General features: G+C 40.9%; 2 protein-coding genes across 2 annotated transcripts; both read right to left on the bottom strand.

Annotated features, from left to right (window-relative positions):
* Positions 1-378: 378 nt before the first annotated feature.
* Positions 379-7,312, bottom strand: skp1 (S-phase kinase-associated protein 1). Its single transcript, XM_071925009.2, has 6 exons — positions 7,184-7,312; positions 6,337-6,436; positions 6,041-6,114; positions 4,356-4,499; positions 2,377-2,517; positions 379-1,137 (listed from the first exon to the last, which is right to left on the bottom strand). Exons 2-6 carry the CDS (start codon positions 6,431-6,433, stop codon positions 1,102-1,104), a joined length of 492 nt encoding a protein of 163 aa, XP_071781110.1. The 5' UTR covers positions 6,434-6,436; positions 7,184-7,312; the 3' UTR covers positions 379-1,101.
* Positions 7,313-9,007: 1,695 nt separating this feature from the next.
* On the bottom strand, positions 9,008-24,825 carry ppp2cab (protein phosphatase 2 catalytic subunit alpha b). The gene is made up of 7 exons (XM_071925001.2): positions 24,527-24,825; positions 14,049-14,258; positions 12,696-12,869; positions 12,319-12,408; positions 11,152-11,313; positions 10,222-10,340; positions 9,008-9,874 (listed from the first exon to the last, which is right to left on the bottom strand). Exons 1-7 carry the CDS (start codon positions 24,626-24,628, stop codon positions 9,802-9,804), a joined length of 930 nt encoding a protein of 309 aa, XP_071781102.1. The 5' UTR covers positions 24,629-24,825; the 3' UTR covers positions 9,008-9,801.
* Positions 24,826-25,209: the final 384 nt, after the last annotated feature.

The raw sequence follows: 25,209 nt of genomic DNA, 5'->3' as shown, positions 1-25,209 counted from the left end.
AACTCAAGTGTAGGTTGATCATTTGTACAGCAGAAACTGTTTTCCTCCACCAGAGAGCGCTCTTGTGCTAGAAATATTATCATGTTTTTAATTTGTGGGCCTGTTCATATCAGTGAGAACACAACTACGATGTCTTTTGTATTTTTTAACGCATTGAACGACTTCTGCCTCTGATGTAATACTCTTGTTTTTGTTTGATGTATTAAAGTGTTTTGAATATCTGTCCATGTCTCTTTGTTGCAACAAAAATCAATTTAAGGGGTTTTCAAGAATGAGGATTAAAGTTACAGATAACTCAAATGTAATGTCTAATATAAATCATAAGATCATGCTCCTCAGTGCCTGACAGTTTAAACACAAACACAAATGACAGACATCAACCTTTTCATATCTTTTATTTACTTCTTTAATATATAATGGTTGATCATCCTAAACGCCATCATCAGAGCAGATCTGAGAAAAGTTTCCAATTCAATACAACATGAATTAGGAATGAGAGTTACCCAAAGTTGTGTGACAGCACACTTTACTTCTTTGACAAGTACTTCTAGTCCACAGGACATTATGCACACACACACTTTTTCCACCTTAAAACTTCAGTTTTCCTATGACAGCTTATCCTCCTTTTACATGAAAGCACAAAACTGATGCATTTACATAACCAAAAAAAAATATTCAACCTTTCATTTCAATTGTCAAAAAAGCCATTTTATTTAGTCAGCTGACCTAAGAGAAAACAAACATGTCCAGTAAAAAAGACAACCATAGCGATTAAAAATAGGGAAAATGAGAGGTGCATAATCTAATCTCCAAAGGGAAAAAAGATATAACCACCACTATCCATTTCATGTGAATACACAAAACAAGATAAAGCGTGTGAAAATGGAAAAGAGCTTTTTTCTTTAATTTAAATTAATTGCACCACACAGGCAAGTTAAAATGATCATGCTACTGGTATACAGAAATGAAGGAAGGGAGGGGGAGGGCGTCTGTGGCTCTAAATATACTAAATGTAAATATTAACAAGTATGAACAACGCCAGTGCAACCAGTTAACTGGAACAATCCTTTTCAGTGTGGTAGTGTTGGCAGGATCCTCCCTTTACTTCTCTTCACACCACTGGTTCTCTTTGCGTACCTGCGGATGAAGAGGAGGGAAGGAGAACACACTCAGTTTGCTTAAATATTATAAACAATGTCCATGAAACAGACTGACCAGGTGAATCCAGGCGAAAGCTATGATCCCTCCCTTAAGTGTTGAATTCAAGCATGATACGGGTGAGATGTCGGGCGGAGGAGGAGTAATACAAGTTAAAGGGGATTTTCAGGCTATTTTTGTGGCCTCATTCAAATGAATTGGAAGTAAAAATCTGAACGTCCCAGCTGCATCCGATCCTGCTGAGCAGTTTATATTCTGTTTTTCATGGTGCTCAAGAGCCGAATAATCCCCACGTTAAAACTTAGGTGGAATATTTCTGTAACTATGAAAGAAATGTTTTGGAGGAGTGGTTTTTGGGCCCTCTGACTTGCACTAGTGTTGCCAACAATACCTCAAATATATTGAAGCAATGGCTAAATTAAATTCTGACTCGCACACCATGATAAATGTGGTATGCGTCTTAAAAACGCAATACTATCCTTTTAAGGAAACAATTATACGTGGCATGGATTGTGGATAAGAGGGTGAAACTCAGTGTACTGAGTGTACTTTGTACACTTAGTTTGAACACAAGGGTCAGTCACAATACAAGACGTGTCAAGATAACGCCCCAGATGGGGCTTCAAGCCACTTCTGACCCACTTTCTAGTCCTTCCTGGATGCTTCCTGGATCTGTGTACTAAAGTAGTTTAGAGCAGTATTCAAAAACAAAGAAAAATAATTTTATCTGTGCCTTCTCCATGTAATCTGGACATGTATTTTATCTAAATTTGGATTTTACTGCCAGGTGCAAATGAGGAATAACAGTATACAGCTTTTAACTTTGGTGAGGCAGCATTACAACCTGAAAAATCACAAAGAGTCACTTCCAAGTGTTGGCAGGCAAGAGATAGTGAGGGATTACATCAGTGTGGAGGGTATGATGAACTGTAATTGTATTACAGGTAAACTAATGTTTTATATAATGGGAATGTGTTCTGAGTGTGTGGAAGCAGCTGTGGTTGTGTGTCCAAGACAAATTTCCCCCCCAATTAGGCTCCTTATCGAATCAGCTACAAAGTAAAAGACCATGGGGGACTGACTTTAGTTTGTTACCCAAGTGTAAAAAAGATTAAAAAAGGGAGTTTCTTAGTAAAATTAGGGAAAGTGGAACAGATGGATAGAGAGAGGTGAAAGGAGACATGGAGAGATAGATAAATGGATGGATGGAAATGCTACCTGGGCTTCTTCCTCCTCTGTGAAATCATTTTTGATGTTGAAAGTCTTCCTGATCTCCTCCGGGGTTTTGCCTTTGATCATGTTGGCCACCGTCTTGCAGGTGACATCTAACAGGCCTTTGATGTCCAAATAGTTGGCGGCCTGAAATAGAAAAACACAACACCGACATGAAGAGAGGGGGAGTGGCAGTAAGATATAGAGAGAGAGAAAGAGACAACATCAGCGTTTACCCATACAGTGGTAATATTTTGTTTTGGTTCATTTCAGGTGCCGTGATGCACAAAGCTGCCAGTTCTCTGTGATGTAGTTTTCAAACAAACAATCAAGACTTAATGTTGCCAAGCGCCGAAAGTGTGTTAGTGAACCAAAATGGCCATAATTTATTGCACATATGCATCTGTGCTTGTTTGAGTCGGGGTGCGTCTGTGCCGACACAAACTGAATGGAGAGACAGCTTGAAACGTAGCCTCGATAATCAGATGGAAGATACTGTGGCAATTAGCTCAGACTAGACTGAGAGACTTTGATTTCCTGGTGTCTCCAAATAAAATGTCAACAAGTCATCCCCTCCCCTCCATCGCTGCTGAACTAAACCAACAACCTGTGGGAACAACTGAACTTTACACAGCCATCTAGTGGACACCGATACCTGAAGTCCCATACAGTACCTGCTCATACATTTTCAGTATGGCAATAGTTTATCCCATGCTCTACCCACTGAGCTACAACAACAAGCAGGAATTCAACACACCTGCCTCTGTGAGAAAGCAGCAAGCTCTAGCTTCGTATGTAAACACATTCAAGCAGCCAGTGGCTCCAATCGACTTGTGTTTCACTTCGTGGAAGCCTACAGCTCTACCAAACCCTATTTCCCAATCCATCGCTGCATGCGAGTGAGGACAACCGCTCACAGCGCTGCTTAGGTTACCTTCCACACGCTCTGCTCGGTTTACCTTCCGCATGCTCCCTGGACAAAATACATTAAAGTCTAAAATTAGTGCTGTGCTTTTGCCCCTTAGACACAGTTGTCACCCTCTTTTCAAATCCCTTCCTCTTCTACATGGAGGGCAGTTGCCCAACCCTCCAATCTTCCAGCTGTTGCTAAGCAACTTTTGTATCTAACTGACTGAAAGCGCTCTGTGCTCCACCGCAGCAATGAATGCAATAAACAGACCGCAGCAAAGCATGGTCACAAAAAACATGCACATTCAGCTGTACAGGTACAAGGCAAATAAACAGGGGCCCTAAAGCAAAAAGTTAATATCCACAACTGAGATGCTTCGGTAGTGGATCAAAGTAAACGTATTTCGGAATCAAACTACGATACCAAAATCTACCAAAACCGTTCCCGTTGGATTACCATGTTGAATCACGGTTTGCTCAAGTCAACAATTTAACAGGTTGACATGGGACCGGCACTCCAGAGAGCCAGTTCAAATGTGCCATGCTTTCTGTTTGGATAAAAATAATTCAGCTGCCGGCAGTGAATTTGAATTCTCTCATACTTTGTTGATGACATTACAACAGAATAACACAATGTTTCCCTAGGAATGCGAACACACTGGACTACGAGTTCAGTTCAATTTGATTTGAGTGAGGCTTAAAGTCCCCATGAAATTAACTCCCATTACTTTTACTTCCTGGAAAACAGAGTATCTTTAATGGTGACCTCATGCTGCACTAGTAGGCATAAATATAATTTTCTAACCAATAAACCCCTCAGATTTTTTAACAATCCCACCCCTCCAATCAATTAAAATTGACTTCTCTCCCTGACTCATATTTCATTGGTTTAGACTTTTGAATGATCCCTCCCTGCATTATGTCCCACCCTAATTTTGAACCAAATCCGATTCCTGAATTGATTGAGTTGAAAGGGAAATGACCCCACCCCTTATCTGAATGTCTCACTGTTGGGTCATTAATCACTAGTTAGGAAACACTGTTCCAGGGTGTGTGTGTGAGCAAGTTGTACTCACCAGAATGAGTTCAAACAAGGTGCCTTGGTCCACTTTGAGGAACTCCTGGTCCCATACAGGAATGTCGTCTGTCCTCTTCTCCTTGTTCTCATCATCCTCAGGGGGAGGAGGGTCATCTTTGTGATGAGTGCACCACTGGATCACCTGAGGGAAAAACACACACACAAACACACCTTAAGCAATGAACACAGACGCATAGCATCCATCAGCCTTGTGTTACAGCTGGAGCACAAAGGTTTAATAGCACTGAGGAATGCAGTTGCAGTAGCACAGTTTAGACTTCGAATGCAAATTTCATCTAGGCAGGAGAGTTGAGGCAAATAGGCAAATCAGGTTCCAAGAAGGAATTTACTCATCAAGAGAACACAACAGCAGACATCAGGGCCCCAAATGGTCACTGGTCCATTTCAGGTGGGTCCCTACCTGACCAAGAGTAGCTGTGCATTTTAATGATCTAACGTAAAGACCACATTACTCCAATCATTGCATCCCTACACTGGTTACCTGAGACTTTCAGAATTGATTTTACTGATCACTTTAAAGCAAGTCTAGGTCTGGCGCCTTGCTGCATTTCAGAGCTTTTAGTGCCATATGAGCTGGAGGGCAGCCTGAGCTCCTCAGGCAGAGCTCTTCTGGCCGGTCCTCTGTCTAGACTTCAGGCTATTTGCCATCAGAGCTCCTACACTGTGGAACGGCCTGCCCATGAAAATTAGGCTGGCAAAGTCAATGTCATCTTTTAAATCACTTCTCTAGACACTTTTACAGACTTGCCTTTATGCAATTGCTGTTCATTTTCTGTCACAGTGTTTTGCGTTTCTCTAGCCCTTTGTAAACTGTTTTTAGTGCTATGTAAAAGAAGTTTAATAATATTATTATTAATGAACATTGGTCCTAGGGTGAGACTAAAATTCTCCAACTGGGTCGCAGGCTGAAAAAGCTTAAAAACCTCTGGTCTAAATAACTGCAGCTATTGCATCAGAACTTGTAGAAGACACAAAGAAAACCTGCTTGCACAGCCTTCTTAATGCCTAGTTAACTGGCATTAACAAATTAAAGCAAAGACAAACAGGCACAAACTAGAAGATTGTGTCTCAACATGCAATGGATGCACTGCAACATGTTAGCAATGACTGGTAAATGGATGTGATACAGTAGTAAGTGATAAAACAGCTTATGTAACAAATCAAAATGCATCACAAGCCATGATATGACTGTATACTTCTGATAAAGGTATTGCAGATTATTACTGAAATGGGAGACCATGCACACAGTATTTTATCATGAGTATGTGTTCATAGTATACATTACTCAAATTTGGCTTCTCAGTTTGATGTGCACATAAAATAAAAACAATATCCCATCATGGCCTGTCACTAACTCCTGCTTGGTTGGTGTTGAAGCAGACAAACACCCACATTACTGTTAAGACGTTTTACAGTAGTTTCTCATTGGGCCAGCTCATCTGTCTTACAAATCAAAGTAAACTCCTTGAATAGAAAATCATGACATTCCTTGTACAGGCCATCTCTATATATTTGAGCCCCTAAAATAGCAAGACAACTAAGGATACAGCAAGACAACTAAGGATTTCCACTGCTGCACCACTCCACCAAAACAGACTCTTGCTCAAACTTTTTCTGATTGAGGGGTGTGTGCGTGTATGCACATGTATGTGTGTGTTATACCTTCTTTAGGATAGCAGCGTTCACATTAGGGAGGGGAACTGGGTCATCATCGCCTTCATCGTCCATTCCCAAATCTGTCAAAGAGCCAATGAATGTCAAAAGTCTGTATTTTACTCTCTGTATTAACAGGTGAAATTAAATAACTAGAAAATATCCTCAAATGGGTGCAATCCAGCAACCTGTTATCCATGACATGCCAGTTGATCACTTAATGTTACACTGCAGTTAACGCCAGTTGACACAGTTATGAGTGGCAAGCTGTGGACTTAAAACCATTTAATAAACATTAGTTATACCTTCTAACATGGTCTTGATGGTGACCGACTGTTTGGCTATCTCCACATCCACCTCGAAGATCTCCCCATCAGAACTCTGTAATTTTATTGTGGGCATTATCTGGAAAACACAATAATCCGGTTATTAAGCAGGTGTGAGCAGCAAACGCAGCAAACTTACTAACGGCTATGAAACGAATAACGTTACTGCGTTGGCTAACGATGAGTTATCGCTAACGCTAAAGCTAACATTTACGTGATGGCTATACTGGTAGCTACTAACTTACATAAGCTACAAACTTGTCGATAATGAAACAGTGCACACAATTCAGGGTTAGTAAAGTTGGGTAGCCCGGGTACTGCTATAAACAGAACGTAACCTACGCAGGCGCTGCTACTGCCAGGTTAAACTTAATCGACATCAAGTAGCAGTTAGCTAGTTAGCTAGCTCCAAGCTAACCAATGCGATGTTAATCAGTTAACGTTAGCTATACGGCGGTAATGCTAACCGAATAGCTAGCTAATTCGCTAGGTTAACGTTACTATTAGCATATGTTAGGATAACTGACTCAAGAAACGCTCATGACTGCACAAAACTTTAAGTCTGAAAGTCAAGCTAACGTTACAAAAGCTGCTTAATGTTTTACCAACAAAACTGTCCTCTAACGTTAACCAGTAAGCTAGCCAAGCAGCTAGCATTAGCTAGCACGTTAGCTAGCATTAGCACCTTGCGTTGCCAGCGAGGCCTCTTACCAACCACATTCAGGCTATGAGATTAGGACGTAAACAACATAGCTAATCAATTCACCTAAACTTCCACATTTGAATAAAATGTTAATTATATCTTCGGCTTTGTAAATTGACTTACCGCGAATGTTTTTAATCAAATCTAAAGGTAAAATTCCCCTGAAGTCAGGCGCGTAGGCAACAAACAGCCAGTGGAAGTCTCTGGTAAAACCTGGTCAGACGAGTCGCTTTGTCAGTGCGGGAGGAAAAAGGAGGAGGCGGCTGCTGCTCTGCTGTCTATCTGCGCCTTTTCACATGGACCTTTCACGAACTAGTGTGTTCTGAAATGTAATGCATTCCTCAGTAAACATTTTGAGCTAATATAATTGTGTTCCAAAAAACAAAAAACAAAGTAAGTAAAATTATATGCAAATTTGCATTAACTTAAATCACGACACATACATTTCTTAATCATAAGTGACAAGTTAATGGAAAGGAATGGAACAGACTGTTTTGTTTTTTCGATTAAAGGTTGCATATGCAAATTTACAACGAGGCAGTCCTTTCAGGATAAATTAATTTATTTCAAACAATTAATACACACCGAGTAACTTTGGAGATTATGAAAATATATGCTTTAGGTTTATGTGTATAAAGTTCCATTTTAATTATATTCTTATTAATGTAGTGATTTCATCAGCTACTGTAGAGAGGCGCTTTCTCCTCGGATCCTTTGACCTACAAAAGCAGGGAATAGATTAGATGTTGCCTTCAAGTGCTCCTCTTAAACTAAAATACTCCTGCTTTTTGTAGGAAATAACAGAACAGCCTCTGTAATAAAAACATTTTTTGGAGACTGCTGTTTCATTTTAAACTTTGTGCTGCGGCAGGAGAATGAAGAGGAGAAAATGCACATTAGGCATGTAGTTTACATGTTAATGAATTTAGACTTAAGTGGTGGTATATGCCTATGCGTGACATCTAAAAATCAAACAAAGATTGACAATAGAAACATAATACCAGCCTAGTTATTTACATAAAATGCCAAACAATAAAATACAGTAACATTCACGGAGTCCATGCTCTCCGCCTCTAAATGCCATATTGGCAGCTCGGTATGAAAATCTCAACTTTCCCAGTGGCATGTACCATTTTGTTGCGTCGTTTCCAACAGCACCTGAAGACAGCAAGATTATTACCTGGGAGCAGTGATCCTCAACCTGGGGGTCGGGACCCCTCAGTGGGTCCCAAGATGATTTACGGAGTATGAAAAATACATTTGAATATGAAAATGTATTAATTTGTCTTGGTGAGAAATACCATAATTTCTTATATTCATAGTATTCTGTTACATCACCATACGGCCATCTTGGTAGGAAAATAACAGGTGATTATAATCAAATGACAGCCACAGCCAATGAGCTGTGTGTATGGTAAAGCACCATAGAAAATGCATGTGACATCATGAGAATACTATGAATTGTATGTTGTTTTTTTCCAATTATTAATCAAGTAAAGGCGTTAATAAAAATCCTTATTTGGTATCAAAGCTCATAGAGTTGTGTTCTGCCAATAGGTGGCAGGCTATACAGTGTACACCAACCTCTTTTCTAGGCATTTACACCAGAGTACACCACCTAAAATCTTAATTACCATTACTGGTAAATCTATTCCCCTAGAGGAAGAAGGGGGTCACGGTGTACAGACTTCTCCTAACACACACTCCTTGAACTAATTCCTCAAATGCACCGCTGCCGGCCAACCAGCGGGCCAGCTGGCTGACCTACTGGCTAGCTGGTTGGCTTCCAGTTGGGTAAATTCAAAATTAATCACAGGACAAAAGTACAAAGTGGCCTTACAAAGCCGGACCGTCTCACCAGTTGTCGTCTGGCTCACACAGATCAGGTCAAAGTCAGAAATAAAGACGGTGAAAACAGCACACACACACACACACACACACACACACTTCAAGGAGCCACCTTTGTCTTTATTATTCAAATGGTTTGGTTAATACAGACTTTTAAGTGAGAGTGAATTGACATGGATGAGTGCTCCATCATCTGTCTGCCATAAACACCAGGCTGGGTAACTGCATAAGAAAGGTTTTCCTTGAAAGTTATTATACTGGAGAACAAAAACCTTGCGTACAAGTTGCCTGATGGGGGCTTTATTGGTAATTAAAAAAATAATAAATCCAAAAAAAAAAAATCACAAAGTAAAATCTTCTGTAGTGTGAAATCTCTTCATCTTTTGACATATGTTACATTTCTTTTAGATTTACAAAAGTGCAAACAGATCGTGTTTTAAATTTCTCAAAATATGAAGGAATCCACGTTAAGCAGCCGTGGCAATGTGGGATTCAAACAGCCGCACTTAAAGTAACAATGCATCACTGCTGCTTTCGCCTTGGACCGGGGTGCAGTCAGTCGAGCTAGAAGGGTTCAGGATGAGGAATTAAAACATCACTGTTGTTTACATAGTAGTGGGGGGGGGGGGGGGGGGATCAACACGGGTCTTCAGCAATGAATATTGTAATGATTATGGCACACACCTTTTGGTCCATCCATAGACACAGACATTTTTTTTTTTTTGCTAAATGCTTATTTAGGTCTTTGTGTGAATATACAATGTACACTGCTGTGTAGCCCCCAGTCTCCACACCCTCCCCTTTATCTCTCTTTCACGTTGTTATCGGTTGAAGGTAGTTTCATATATCATGGCAATACCGGACTGTACTGTACAGGGGTCGAAGGTCAGAGTTTACAAGAAGTAGTCTGGGGTGCGGCGAGTGACGTGAGGCTCCCCTCTGCGAGGCGCAGGGTCAAACTGCAGGCTGGGGAAAAAACAGAGAAACAAAAATTTGATTTGTTGATCAAATATTTTGACACAAATGTATCGTGACTGAAATTAAAGCTGGGCAATAATTCAATATTATCATTTATCATCTTTCAGTGGAGTCATATAGTCATGATACTATGATTTTGGGATATTACTAAATTGATAACAAGCAAATTTTATTTTAAAAAGTTCAGCAAACCTTCTAGCACCATCTGAGACACTTAACATTTCACCCAAATACTGATCATACAAACTATTATCCTCTTGACTCGGGCAGGGCTCCAGCTTGTGGAGATCCACAAGGATTTACATGCACCACCCCGAGTCTTTTGTCGTACTTACAAGGAGTATTTGAGGGTGTCGTCTAGTTCCATGATGGCCGCCTGGTTGCCGCAGCGGTAGCAGTAGTTGGGAGCGCTGAATATTGTCACCACATTCCTCTCATGGCACCAGTTGTAACCCTGGGGGAAGCAGATGTATAATTCACTGGAGATGCATAATTCAGGAAAAAAAGAGCGACTGTAATGCAAATCTAAGCTGTACAACATGTTGTCCAACTTTGAGTAAGCGAGCAGGCTTGTGATGCGAGTGTTTGCCGTATCGTTGTTTTGTTGCAGCGGTGGTTGGGGGGAGTTTTGGCTTTGAAAAATACATCCATCCACGTTTTGGTTGTACTGCATGTCTTTGGGAAATTAACACAGGCCAAGTGTGGGTAATTGAAAAAACACCTTTCGTTAATCCTGTGGCTGTTTCTTTAATCACCTTACCTGTGTGGCGTTATCTTTTAAATCTCTCTTGATAACATACTTGTTTATAATAGTGTTTTAGATGTTATAGCCTGTTCTTTGTAAAATCTTCTTGGTGCTGTGTTCTTTTAAATTGTGTTGTTTCTTTTTGTTCTCATTCTATTTTTATTGTCATTCGTTTTATTCCTGTAAAGCACTTTGTAACTTGTTAAGAAAAGTGCTCTATAAATAACCCTAACCCTATTATTATTAGTATTATAATCATTTTTGACTGTGCCAAGAAAGTCTGTCCACTCTACCAGCCACTTTGTCAGACAACCAACAATCGTTCAGAGGTCCTGTCTTAATCTAAAAATTTGGCTAGTAAAATCGTGAAAGTGGCTGGTGAATTTTGGAATCCATCAGTCAATGTGGCCAGTGGATGTAAAGTCAGTTTCCTGTCCTGAACACCGTCATCCTCAGCAGCAGAATCTCAGATAGAGACAGACAGATGCGCGCACACACACACACACACACACACACACACCTCCATGACCAGCTGGTGGGCGCGGGACACCAGTGTGAGGCGGTTGGCGTGGTTGAAGGTCTCGGAGATGTCCTGGCCGAAAGTGTAGCCGGCCCCGCGGGGGGAGATGCCCCAGCCGCCGCGGTCGTCAGGGTCCGACCACAACAGGTCACACATGGGACCCTGCAGAGGAGGAGGAGGAGAAGGGAGGAGGAGAAGAAGAAGAAGAAGAAGAAGAAGAAGAAGGGTTAGCAGGGATGCAACAATACCTCTTTGTCACTGCTGATACAGATTAGGCTTTAAAGTCACAATGAAATGAAATTCTCCACATCATAACATATTTAACAATAAACATTAAAAAAAAAGTAGTACATTTTTATTATCTAGTATTTTTCTATCAAAATCCCATTACTTTTACTACCCAGAAAAAGGCATATTTTAGTGGTTATTTCATGATGACGTACTAAGAGACGCACATAAAAATTCCAACCAATAACACCATCACATATATTTCCCTCTGATTATATAAAACCTGCAACTTCACAACTTTCAAAGTGAGAAGAGTGCCAACATGGTACGACAGAGTATTTTTGTTTCCTTTTCCTAAGACAATCCCAAAGTTTGTTATTGTCCGACCGGCCCCAAGGTCTGCCTCCACTTTAGAATCTTTTAAATCAGGGCTTAAAACTTTTCTGTTCGCCAGGGCTTTTTAAGAAATTTAGTGCAACACTCATCTGATTATTTTATATTTTCTTTTTTTATCTTTTTGTCTTTTTAAATGTGATTTTAATACCTATGTCTTTATTTTTCTTGTATTTATGTAAAGCACTTTGAATTGCCGATGTGTATGAAATGTGCTATATAAATAAACTTGCCTTGCCTTTTAACAACCCCTCCCAACATCCTGTTTCAACCGGAAATATGTTAAATTATGGAAACAAAATACCATCTACATGCCATTTCCTTGTGACTTTAAGTGGGTCAATATCGAGTATCAATACAATCCATTACTTTTATTGACCAATATTTGTTATGCTATTAGTGTCATTTTGCAATCAAGGACATTCATTTCTTGCCATTTTCTGTTCAATTCATTGTTTTAATGTACGTCGTTTTTAAATTCCTGAATGTGAAGCAGCTTGTAACTTTGCTTTCGTAGAGTTTAGACACATCAAGTATTATTTGTACCTCATGTGGCACTTCCTGTAAACGGTCCAGCGCTCTGATGTGATCCAATGTATCTATGGACGGCGACAAGCCTCCGTGAAGACAGAAGATCTGGAACAGAGAGGCAAAAGGATGAGAGTAGTATTAGTGGAATATACAAATAATTCTCCATCTGATCATCTCTCTAAATCCAACAGTCTGTCCTCATCTCACTAATACTTGTAATGCTATACATGTTAGTTTAATTAAACAGAATTAGAGGTAGATTCAACTTAATGCTTCACCATGAAGTCTAGTTGAATAGAAAATGTCCACTAAAGCAAGTAGCTCAATCTATAACTGACCAAACCTCGTTATCTGTGAAACCGACCCTGAACGCAACGTGCGCGCCTCCTCACCTGAGAGTCTACCAAGGCAGTGAGGGGGAGGTAATCGAACAGGTCTGTGAAGTACTTCCACACGTTGGCGTTGCCGTATTTCCTTAGGCACTCGTCGTAGAAGCCGTACACTTGTGTGATCTGTCTGCTCTCGTGGTTCCCTCTGAGGATTGTGATACGCTCCCGGTACCGGACCTGAAATAGAAGGGTAGAGGTTACCAAGAATTATAAAGAGCTGTATGTTCATTTCTCCACCCCCGTCATGCATGCCGAAACACAAGAAACGACTGATTGCTCTCAACCTGCAAACTGAAAAGTTTCTGAATCCCCCCATGCCCCTAAATCTAGGAGACTAGAAATTTGTACAAAAAATATAATTCGAAAAAGAAAAAGGGCAGTCAGGTGGCATGAAGATATATTGTATGCGTATAAATGTTAAGTGGCAAAGGTCAGACCTTGGTTAAGTAGTACCTGCAAATAATTCTTAAGAGTTTGTTTAAAACTGCACTAGGCAACTTCATACTTTGGCGGCCCCAAGTGGCAAAGAGAGAGAACTGTTTGGATTTTTCAGAGGACTTCATTACCCAGAAATCATGTAACATTTTGTCAGTAAACTGCACACGCCTCTGACCTAAATTTCTTCTTCTTAGTGGCTGGTGAAGGTGAAGAAAATGTTTTTGTAGCAGAATCAGCCATCGTTGGAGAGTCTCTGGACTGCTGCCGTTTAGGAGCAAGTATGATTCGTCACTGCCTGTGCGCACAGAAGATTTCCCGCCAAGCGTACATACCCCACACCAGAATTTCAATGGGGGCAAATAGGGCGAATCTACAGCATCTCAATTAGGGGGAATGGGATGTTCATCACTGTTGCAGCCCCACTTCATGATTTAGGCCAGAGATAGGCAGTCGTGCCGTGGATGGCCGAGAGTCTGCAGGTTTTCATTCCAGCTAAACACTGCACCCGGTGATTTACTGATTAGCACAGTTTCAACCACAGAGGAGGAACCAATCAGTGAAATCACCTGGCGTCGTCTTTGGCTGGAATGAAAACCTGCAGACTCTCGGCCCTCCATGGCACATTATTGCCCATCCCTGATTTAGGCCGATAAGACGGGTGTATGTTTACATGAAAGTCTTGCTTAATGTGGTTGTAATCCTGCTTGTAGTACCATATAGGTGGGGTTTACACCATTAGGGTTAGGGTCTCATAGTGTCAGATAAGTTATCAATTATTTGACCCAGGCCTGGCAGGAATACTAGCATACTCAAATGATTCTCAACTTTCAGCTTACAGTCTTTTACTCTGAGAACCTGGAACAAAACAAAAAGGCGAGAGGACTTTTAAAAAATATTAATTACGCACACAACACTTACCTTAAGTGCTACTAGTAAAGTGACGGTTTCTACGGAGTAGTACCCTCTGTCCACGTAGTCTCCCATGAACAGGTAGTTTGTGTCTGGAGATTTCCCTCCGATCTTGAAGAGCTCCATGAGGTCGTGGAACTGGCCGTGGACGTCGCCGCACACCGTCACCGGACATCTCACCTCCTGGACGTTGGACTCCTTGGTCAGGATCTCCTTAGCCTGGAGAAAACACACAGGCAGTCAGTTTGAGTGCTTGAATTAAGAGTAAAAAAAAAAAAACAGGGAAAAGTGAGGAATACTAAAACTGTGCAGGTGAGACAAAGTAACCCCAAGGAGATTAAAAACATCTCACCATGAAAGAGAGAGAAAAAAAAAAATCAAGATGACAAATAATATTGGAAATATACAGTATCAGATGCATTATTTTAATCTTCCTTCAAAACAATTATAAATCCTCCTGACACTGGCTTTGAAAAACACTGCTGTGAGGAAACGCTATGGGAAAAATTATTCTTCCCCATCATCTTAAATGAAAGACTAGAGCGATAAGGCAAATTCGTCATCTTTATATCACGTATGTCATTTTGTGTTCGACTTTATTACTTGAACCCATTTGCATTTACGTTTTATTGGAAAGAAAATCAAACGAAAACATTGCTATCTTGATTTAGCAAATAAAAAAAACAATATAGTTATCTACATTTAAGCATTAAAATCAGTGTATCTTGATCTTATTTTAACGCGCTGCATTTTTCCCAATTTACATAAGCAGTGAAGCTAGCTGATAGTGTATTCCTTGTGTGTTGCTCATTCAAATGCACCACAACCCGTGTGATCCTGCATTGTAATCACATGCTCCATACATTGTAATTGTCTTTTTTTCTCTATCTTGATTTCAGCACAGGGACAATTTCCTGACAACATAACTGCACAATTTCCACATCAGCCTGTACTGGGGTCCACAATAAAGACACTACAGTGATTACAACCCAACCCCCATCACCGCCACCACCATAATCTCTCCAAGGAAATAAGCCCCTACTCTGTTAAGTGTGTGTGTGTATATGTGCATGTGCTGTTTCCTGTGGGCCTGCCTTTGCAACAGTTGGCAAGACAGCACTAGTTATACCACAGCAATTCCTAGAGTCAATCAGCATGATTCTGCAAGAACTGAGGGTAATATGGCCGCTGGTGTTTTCAGAGGAAACACTTGGTTACTGTTGTCTGCTGATTCACTGCAAACAAGAGAAACTCACATGCTGATGAAAAGGAGAAATCCATATAGGCAGTGGATTGTTTTTCCGGCCAGCTGATTCACAAAAAAAGGCTTTATTCTGCATCAGTTAGCTTTTTAAAGACCCCAATCCCTTCCACCATAATGACAGATTCTCTTTTTTATTGCATGTATGGTGTTGGAAGCTACAGTAATGGAGGCAATGATTAACTGGTAGGACTTCTTAACGCGCACACCTCTCTCACTGTTATGATGCATGACATTTCATGGGCTGACTAGCTTTTATTTGTTGCCAATGATCCACTCCCTAAATCCACTGTCATCTTCTAAAAAGATGTGGTGAGAAAGTGAAAATCATTAATTTACTATGTTGCTGTGAGTAGCTTTTAGCTAGCAGTGCCCCTTGGTTTCAACAAGAAATACTAATAAAGTTAAGTCACTTTTTGAAAAGTGAAAAGGTTTTTTGTGGAGGTTTTATAGTAATGCTCAGAATATTCTATTAATTTCTTTTACTAACCAGGTGCTTCACTACATATCCTTCACCAGTATATGGCAGATTATACTTGGATTTGACACAAACAAAACTAAAAATAAAATAAGGCAAGCTTTTAACGGCATTAATATTAAAACCGTAGGCCTGCAACATGACCTATTCCTGGAGTCTGTCTAGCTTGGTAGTCTGGTCTGACCGAGGGGTCGGTCGGGAGGTTTAGCTGTTTTAAGGAGCTTTAGAGCAAATAAATCCTCAGGCTGAGAGAGCGACCGGGACCTGAGCTGGACGACCATCAGACAGGTCTGTTGTACTGAGCTGAAAGGGAGAAATGGAGCGAGAGACAGAGAGACATCTGCAAAATCAAAGCAAAATGGACAATGGGAACAGAAGTGGGGTGGAGGGCTTTTTGAAAGCGCCCTTTTTCCCCCCAGTTATTTTCAATAATTTAGTCGTGGAAGGCACGCATGTCCTCCAAATTATGTGACTGACTCCAAGTTGAACATGTCTCCACTTAAGCCTCATTGAGCATTACATCAGAGCAAAAATAGTCTTGAAATGGACGGTATCTAGCTCTTAGACGAGATGATAAAACTCTCCATGCTCCAGAATGGGTTTCTGATCCTGTTCTCCAAGAGCAAACCGAGCAATCACCGACTTTCTCTTGTCCATCTTCATTTTTTTAACAGCGTTATCCCCTTTCTTACTTCAGGTCAGCAAGCTAACACCAATTGGATAGCTTGCAAGTTGCTGTCAAACTTTGTGTTGCATAGAGACGTGAATGACGTAATGCTCCTTGTGCCCATGGTGCTCTTGGTCTCTCTGTTACATAGCAACACTCAGAGCTGTGCTTTGTGTTAAAAAGCATCCATGTTGTCCCACTACTTCTCTGTATATTGCTTGTATGCACACTGTGGCTGGATCGGGTCCAAACCATGTATAATTCAGAAAAATTCCATATCTGGTTTTGAAAATGGCAATGCGAGCAAGATCAGATTTTTTGTGCATTACGACCTGTCACTTAATGCGTCCTGGTGTGATCGGATGATAAGATGTATTGAAACGACAAGTCAGCAGAGAGAGAGAGAGAGAGAGAGAGAGAGAGAGAGAGAGAGAGAGAGAGAGAGAGAGAGAGAGAGAGAGAGAGAGAGAGAGAGAGAGAGAGAGAGAGAGAGAGAGAGAGAGAGAGAGAGAGAGAGAGAGAGAGAGAGAGACACAGAGAGAGAGCGAGAGAGAGAGCAAACTGATGCTGACAGAGTGCTGAAGCCAGCCTGTCACCCTGGCAGATGGGACAGACAGAGACAGAGCCTCAGTGAGCAGAGTGGTGCTGAACGGGACAGGACTGCAGCGCTGCACGATGCTGACCTATATTACACACATATAAACACATACACACACTCCACGTGCCTATACTGCCATGTGGCAGCAGGCCTTTCAATTACCGAGTTGGCTGACAGACTGACCGACCAGTGCTTCTATCTGTAAAGCCATTGAGTCCATAAGCCAGAGAGAATATTCTAGATGCCTGTATTAAAAAAAAAAAAAAAAAAAAAAAAAGGAAAAATGGAACGGCAATTTATTTTCATTCCAATCCTAGTTAATTTGAGTGGAAATACACAGAGATGGGGGGAAATTAGGCTAACTAATCCGAGCAAGCAAAATAAATAAACAAACATGCATTTTAAATGGGGCAGGTCAGTCTGTCTGACTCGGACTGTTTTCAGACAGTTACACAAAAGGCGGTCCACCTTTTCAGAACCATTGCACGCTAACACACAACACAAATACACTAAAATCTATGGCAAACCATGCTATTCAGTGTTAGGAACTTACGCCTGAAGCCCTGCATGCTCAGAAGCAGAGGGGTTGCATTTATGATATTATACAATATAATGCTAAATAAATGCTAGACATCTAAAATGCATTAAGAAAAATTGCACTGAGAAAATTGGGTTACCTTAAGCCAATTGAGTTGAATGTTGTCGTTTGACTTTCATTTTCTTTTAATGACAAAAAGGTACACCTTGAGAGTGAGTGTGAGATCCACTTATCTTCATACACCATGAAACTCGATCAGAATTGAAATGATTAGTGAGGTTTTTTTTTCCAATTAGGCTACCCTTCAAATTTTGAGTAGCAAAGAGAGAGAAAAGTCAAAACAACAAAGGAGAGATATAAGTTTGGGCAGTGAAGCACAGTCAGTATCCAGGCCAGCGCTTTTCAAAACTTTTTGTCTGGGCACACAAATTTTCCAAAGGATTTTTTTGTCATAGCCCATACTGATTTTGGCAACTAAAGGCAAGTCTAAAAATGTACTCTGGGTTTTGGGCTTCTAATATAAAGCCCATATAATAAACAATACTTTTGAAGGAATGGGAAAGTAATTAAAAATGACTTCTGCAGTATCTTTTTAAAGTGGTAACCCTCGAGATTTTGCAGTATCTTTTTTTTGTCTTTATCTTTGTTGCTAAGCGCTCATTGCTGTGGTGTTTCTGCACTGCACTTCCCCGAGATCACCTGTCAATCAAACAGTGTGGGCGGAGCTTGGATTTTCTGTTGATGCAGTTTGAGTTTCTGTAGGTGTCGCTCTTTTCTTTGTCTGTTCAGCCATGGTGGCTATCGCTGCTCATGGCAATTACCCAGTTCTTCTTCTGTTTACGCCAAACAAACCGGCAATGTAAAACGCATTACTTCCTGTGCAGCAGAGGATTTTCCCCAGGAGAGACCTACCCAACACTAGAACAACCTTCAGCGCCGTTTCTCTTACCCAGAATTCATCTCAACTCATCATGACATGTCTACAACGAGTTGCTTCTCCAGCAAATGACTCAGAATGTAACCTTAGACTGAACTGTATGAGTAATATGGTAATGACACATCAGATATTATTCAGTTTCCTAATCTGGCTCACCTTATCATATCGAAGTTGGTTAATGTAAACTTGGTGTGAGGCCCACTCACCATGACCTTGCTCTCCCCTGTTGTTTGATGTAGCAATTGTTAGATACAAGTAATATTTTCTCACTTCCATGCTATATGTTGGTCTTATTGAATCACTGATTTGATTTGATTTGATTTGATTTCTACACACTTTTTATTTTCCCCTATCCCCTTCCACTCAAGAGACCATGTGTCTTGTGCCAGGGTGTGATTGTAAGTAGAAATATGTTATTAATTGGCCAGCCTGGTTAAATAAAGGTTAGGTCTATTAGGCCTTTATAGCAGGTTATTGCAGTGAATGACTTGTTGCAGTGGATTCTTATGACTGAACTCTAAAATGACTTCATATACTGTAAATCATCAACTTAAATCATCCAGGGCCTCATTTTATAGATATCCTTCAACTCTACCCGAGATTTTATTGTATGAACATGTCATAAAATATGATAGAAAACATAATATATCCATACTATTCATACTTTGTAAAACAGAATTCAGTTTTAGCTTTTGACATGTTACATAAATCTGAAGAAAGCAACCCAAAATGCAATGCGAACCACTGACTCTGGCATCGAGACAACTTTTTCATAACTCACAATTTAAGCTTGGATTTGGTGATAAGCCCAAAGTCTGTGTGTAAGAACCTTTTATCCCTGAGGCAACGAATCACAACAAGCAGCAGTGATCCCAGTCCAGCTATGAATGAAAGGGATGACGGCAGCGGTTACGTAAGCGCCTCGCCCACAGTGCCGACCACACCTGCAGCAGAAATTTGGCCCAGATTATAACTAAAGGCCCAGACGTCAGAGTCAGACACCACCCAGTCAACAAACCGCTTAGCTGAGTGCCGAGAAGTGAAGTCAGCAGTTTCCCCAGCTGCAGCAATATAATCCCATTAAACTGCGAGTTAAACGTGGTCAAAGGTCTTTTTAGAGACAACCTGAGGAAGACTAAGCTTGACTACTAGGTACAACAACAACCACAACAAACGATGACATCACTCGAGGAGTTTACGGTAGAGATCAGCATCTTCCTGACAACAGCACTATAATCAGGGTGTAAAGTCACACCAACCACCAGCCAAATGACGTTAAACTTTGTCCGTGTCTGGTCAGTTTGTCTACTATGGCAGTTTCTGAATTTTGCTGAGTCGCTCTTAAGCATCTTTTACTGCCACTAAAAGGTGCTTAAGGGCAACTCATCAGTCCTTTTATCTTAAATTTGATTGTGTACTTGGCAGTTGCCGAACTGTAGAGTGCTTTCGTGTCTTTGTTTCTTTATGTCCATTTGTATAGTTATGATATTACTGTCACATTGTTTTGCCATTTCTGCTCTGCTGAATGCAAGTCTTCTTTTAAATTCATACGTAACTGATTGCTACAGCATTTTATAACTTTAAGTGCTGCACAGATTTAGTTATTCCAATTTGTTTTTCCTGGTACAACTGTGGAATCAGTTGGCTAGCACAGAGATCTACTAGTCTGTGGCCACTGCCCTACAGTCACATTAAACTGAATTTAACATGGGCAAAGGTCTATCACCTGACTTCATATGACTAAAGTATGACATCATTCTCACATGCTTTAGATGATGTCATATGGTTTATCCTGGTGCATGAGGAGAAATTTGGCAGAAATCAGCATTTTCCCAGCCTTTGATGACTTTGTGTCTTCTTATCCTGTCATTTATTTTTCTTTTCCTTCTGATTTGGTATTATTTGCCTTTTACATTGCTCTCTACCATTGCAGTTGCTGTGCACTGTGATGAACACCATTTGCTGCCCTTTTTTATTGTGTAACCTTTGTAAACTCAGTTTGAAGTGCTATATAAATACAGATTTACTTACTGAACATAAGGGCATGCAAATTAATTAGGCCTAGGCTAAATGTTAAGCATATCTGTGCCTCATAAGTGAGTCAGTGAGTAAGCAAAGAGAAAAACAATACAGGGCTTGAAACTCAAAGACAAAAACAATGTCTGAAAGGTTATATGATTTTCCAAGGGTATTTTAGAAGGGAGAAATCAAGAATGGTCATGGAAAGGAAACATATGCTTGTTTGTTTTGGAAAAAGATGGAAGAGGCACGTGTTAAGCGTCTAATTAAATTTGCTCTGCATAATAAGCAGCCGCATAAAACCAATTTCCGATGAACAGAGCTTCTATGTATTCACGTTATTTACGACCGGCAACTGGATAAACACTATGAAATGATCAAACAGATGATGTCATTACTCTGTAAACAAAACGAGTCAGCAATGGGGGAAGTTACTGCAATGCTGAATACAGAAATCTGTACTTGATTATGATGAGCTTCATCCTCCCTTCCCCCCCCACACACACACCAGGCAAAGGCAGAAACTTCAATATAACATTTTTCTGAGGAGACTGCTGGAATGCAGAAATGAAAAGACTAGGGATTACACAGCACATCCGACTCCTCCACACCCCCATACATCCCAAAACAGAGAGCGCCGTCTCTCTGAGTCAGTCTGAACAGTGTTATCCTGAGTCACACACTCAGATCCCCCTTAGCAACAATGGCTTTGTTAGTGTTGGTGATGCAACTCAGAATCAATCACATCCCCGGCTATTTTTAATCAGGGAGGCTGACTGGCTGTTGCGGAGGCGCATTCTGCTGAATATATTAACCGAACTCACAGGGGGATGGATGGATGGAGGCAGGCAAGCGTTAGTTTGGAGCAGACGAGCCCTCATGAGCTGCTGAGCTGTGATACTGATACAGCCTTGGGGTGAAGCAACTGTTAAAGGAGTTGCAGGGCACAATAGCTTTCCCCTCTCCCTTTTCCTCAGGGCTATTTTTATGGCATCTCTGCTGCACTAAAGACAGTGGAAAATGACAGGAAAGAGACGACAACATATTTGTGCTGTGAAGCCTTTGTTCTTGTGTCCTCCTTGAACATGTTCATGATTTGTGATGTTTATTACTCAATAGGCCCACCTATCAGTCTGTTTTCCAGATTATAGAGTGCAGGTAGATTTAATTATGAGGACAGAGATAGGTCACAGAATATCATGAGCTAAATTCAAGCCCATGCAGGCAAAATACATGGACAGTTTCCTCTGGCAAGCACACCAGTCATTTCCCCAACTGCCTCCCTGCATAAACAAGATGGCACAGAAGTAATAGCATTGATTCATCTCCACCAGAAAAGAACCTAAAACCAAAACCATCCCTAAAATCAACGTTCTCAAACAGGCTGGGGCCCAACTGAGAATTTCAGTCTTTCAAACAGCAGACCCAAGCACATGACAATACACTGCTACAGTGTGGGACGCCCCCCAGCAGAGGATCCATTTAAGAAACAAGGGCGTAGAATGAATTCGAACTATTTTAACTGACCCCATCAGAGCTGAACCAAGAACGAAAACAATGCTGGGATTAACAAGCCACTTGAGAATAGCATGGCCTTAACCCTCAGCCAGCAGCACTCCAAACATGGTGCGGGGCCTAGTTTTTCAGCCCTTTTAGGAGCTGAGAGGGAAAGAGCTGCACTGTAGAATGAAAAACAGACCTAACAAATGACGATCAAAAACTGCACAAATCCAGCTGACGTTATCGGGGTTTCGCCACGTGTTTGTGCTGGACCACATGCAGAGCTCATGGCTGTTCATATTTAAAGGTGGATGCTCTTCTGGATGGACAACACACACTCTCACTACTTGATAGCCAGCTCAAAGGAAAACTCCACCCTAAAACATTTTAATACTGTTAAAACACAGTTATTGCCGTTGTAATTTGCATTTCTCCGCCCATTTTGCTTTTTGGTGGTGTCTTTTTCCTATTCCCATGGATAACCGGACAAACGTAGACGATGTGATGTCACATCGTGATATACCTAGCGCAAGTTTGATAGCAGAACATTTATCAGCCATCTAAAACATCAACATTAAACGTCAGGTTTTGGTGTCAGCCCCGCAGAATCAAAGAGCGAGGGCTTCTTTCTAGAGCCACCATTTTACACCGATGTTCAACAATCATACAGGGAGAAATCCATCGTAGAAGAGGCAGAGAGACCAATTTCTCCACCCACAGCAGCCTCAACAGACCAGAATGCAATGCAGCCACAAGACATGCAGTGTTTTGAGTAAGGGGGGGGCGGGATATTCTGGGAAACGTAGGAAATCACTACAACAAAAAAGTTAATTACAACACTTCATCACAAAATAACTCCAGACTGATGATATGTAGCAGTGCAAAAGTATCCGAGGGAGGATTTCTCCTTTAAGCTCATTCATCCAGAGCCAGAATTCAGCAGCCCGTCTGAGAGAAAAGTGTGTTGAAGAGAGATTGGGGTTAAGCTCCAGCTCAGACCATACAAGTCCGTGGAATCTGATGACGGTTGGTGATGTGAGTTTAATGATGTCTTCCTATTGTCGGGCAACGGTTAGAGAACAGCACAAACACTTCTAGTCGCTGTAAACATTGTACATTTAGCTCGCGTCAGAGCGGCTTGCAATGAGTGCAACAGTAGAATTCAATTCCTTCAATTCATAGATCACCAACTTTACAAGCGAACCAACAGCTAGGAGGTCAAGGGTCAGACAATATTCCTGTGACCCCGGAATGACCATGTAAGAGAGAAGGGCTGGGAAATAAATTTGAGAAACAAGAAATGTTTTTAGGTCGTTTGTGCACTAAGATACAGCCGGACAACTTAAGCTAAAAATATACGCACTTATGATTATATAAAACTCCGGAATAAAGCACCAAATAATTAGCATAATAAACCATATTGCTGCATAGTCTGACTAGGAACCTCATCGTTTTTAAGTCTCTATTTTTAGTCTCTATGCTTTCCTGGATGAACTATATGAGGAACCATGCCCACCTACTGTCCTGTAACTGTTGAGAAGTACATCAGACACAAGAGTAGAGCAGTGACAAGGGGTCAGAACAGAAGAGCAACTACCATACTCAGGACTTATCTTTGACCAATTTGAGGATTACGGTGTCACATGTACGTACAAAATGTGACATTTTATAGCCTGCTGAACAAGTAAAGTCTCACCACTTATTGACTACTGAGAAGTAATTTGGAAGCAGAGTCAAGGACAGCGGTCAGAGGTGAACCGTTAACCATGTAGGGAATTATCTTAACTACCTGGGAGAAATGTAGTGTTACATTCAGGGATGTAGAGGAGGGTAAACCCACTTAAAACTCAGTTCACCCACCTTTTTGACTTACAGAATAGGAGTTTACCCACCTTTTCAAGACTTCAAACTTAGGAAAGAGGAATAAAATACTGCATTTCTGACAGTATAATTGACTTTTCTTCATATTGGTGGTTGTTTGTGTCATGACGAACACCAACTGCAGGTCATACCTCACCTTACTTTTAATGTGCCACCATGTAACTGGAGAAAATGTGACATAATCTGAAGCAATAGCAGCCAGTCTCACTTAATTAAACTGGGGAGCTTTTACTGCCACAGCTGAATAAGATGCTACAGGTCACACTGACAGTCTGGATGAGAAGGGTAGTAAATGTGGTATGTGACTTGAATTCACAGCATGGCTGACCCTGCCTGCTTGGTAAACCCTGAGTAACTAACTACACGCCCTAGATGTGACAGCTTAACTGGCTATAATTCATCATTTCTGGCAGGCAATGGTTCAAATTTCCTAGAGAGAACTAGCTAAACTAACCCACTCATACTGCTTGGAAAATATACGGACAGTGCAATGAAATGTAAGTTACACTATAGACGCCATTTTAAGAATGTCTGGAAGGCGGCGAGGAGGAGAAAGAAGACGTTGACAGTAACTTAAGGTGACAGACAAAATGTTACCAATATCTCACCTTCTCGCATAGTGTTTTCACTTGGTTCTCCGACAGCTGCTTGCACTCGTTGAGCTGCTCGATCCACAGATCGATTTCTTTCGTAAACACCTTTTCGTCCATTTCTCTGCGTTTCGGGGTCGCTGCGTTTAGTCGCCGATAGTTACGCTAATTTCGGTTTGAAAAACGATTCCCCAGATGTTCTCGTCTTTTCCAGTGCTTACAAAACGGCCTGACCAGGTGCTAATTGGCCTCTATTAAAAGACGCGTGTGTCTCCGGTTGCCAGATATGATTTGACTGAATTGAAACTGAGCGAGAGGGGGAGAGACGTCAGTCGTTGGTGTCCCACCCTAGAGATAAACTTATGACAAGCTATCCGCAATAAATCCCAGTACTTCCGGTCATAACTTTCAAAATAAGAGCCTTGTATACGAACGTGTTTTGAGTGATATGGGGATCTGCAGTAAATTAAATACAATTGTTGGATTTACCCCAAAAATATCCTTTTCACAGCATATATTGATAACTATATAGACCAATGCAACAGGACAAAATTTAGTCAAACAGTACAAAAATTGAAATTGTGGATTTGTCCTTTAAATATACTTGTATTTACTCTGTTTTATATTAGCTCCTTTTTACTTTTTCTTAAATACATTTTTAGACCAGTAATTTTACTTCCATTCAAGTAAAATTTCAGCAA

The sequence above is a fragment of the Centroberyx gerrardi genome, chromosome 11, assembly GCF_048128805.1.
Source record: "Centroberyx gerrardi isolate f3 chromosome 11, fCenGer3.hap1.cur.20231027, whole genome shotgun sequence".
NCBI lineage: Eukaryota > Metazoa > Chordata > Actinopteri > Beryciformes > Berycidae > Centroberyx > Centroberyx gerrardi.
Note: the sequence above shows the minus strand (reverse complement) of the source record. Positions and strands in the feature narration are given on the sequence as shown.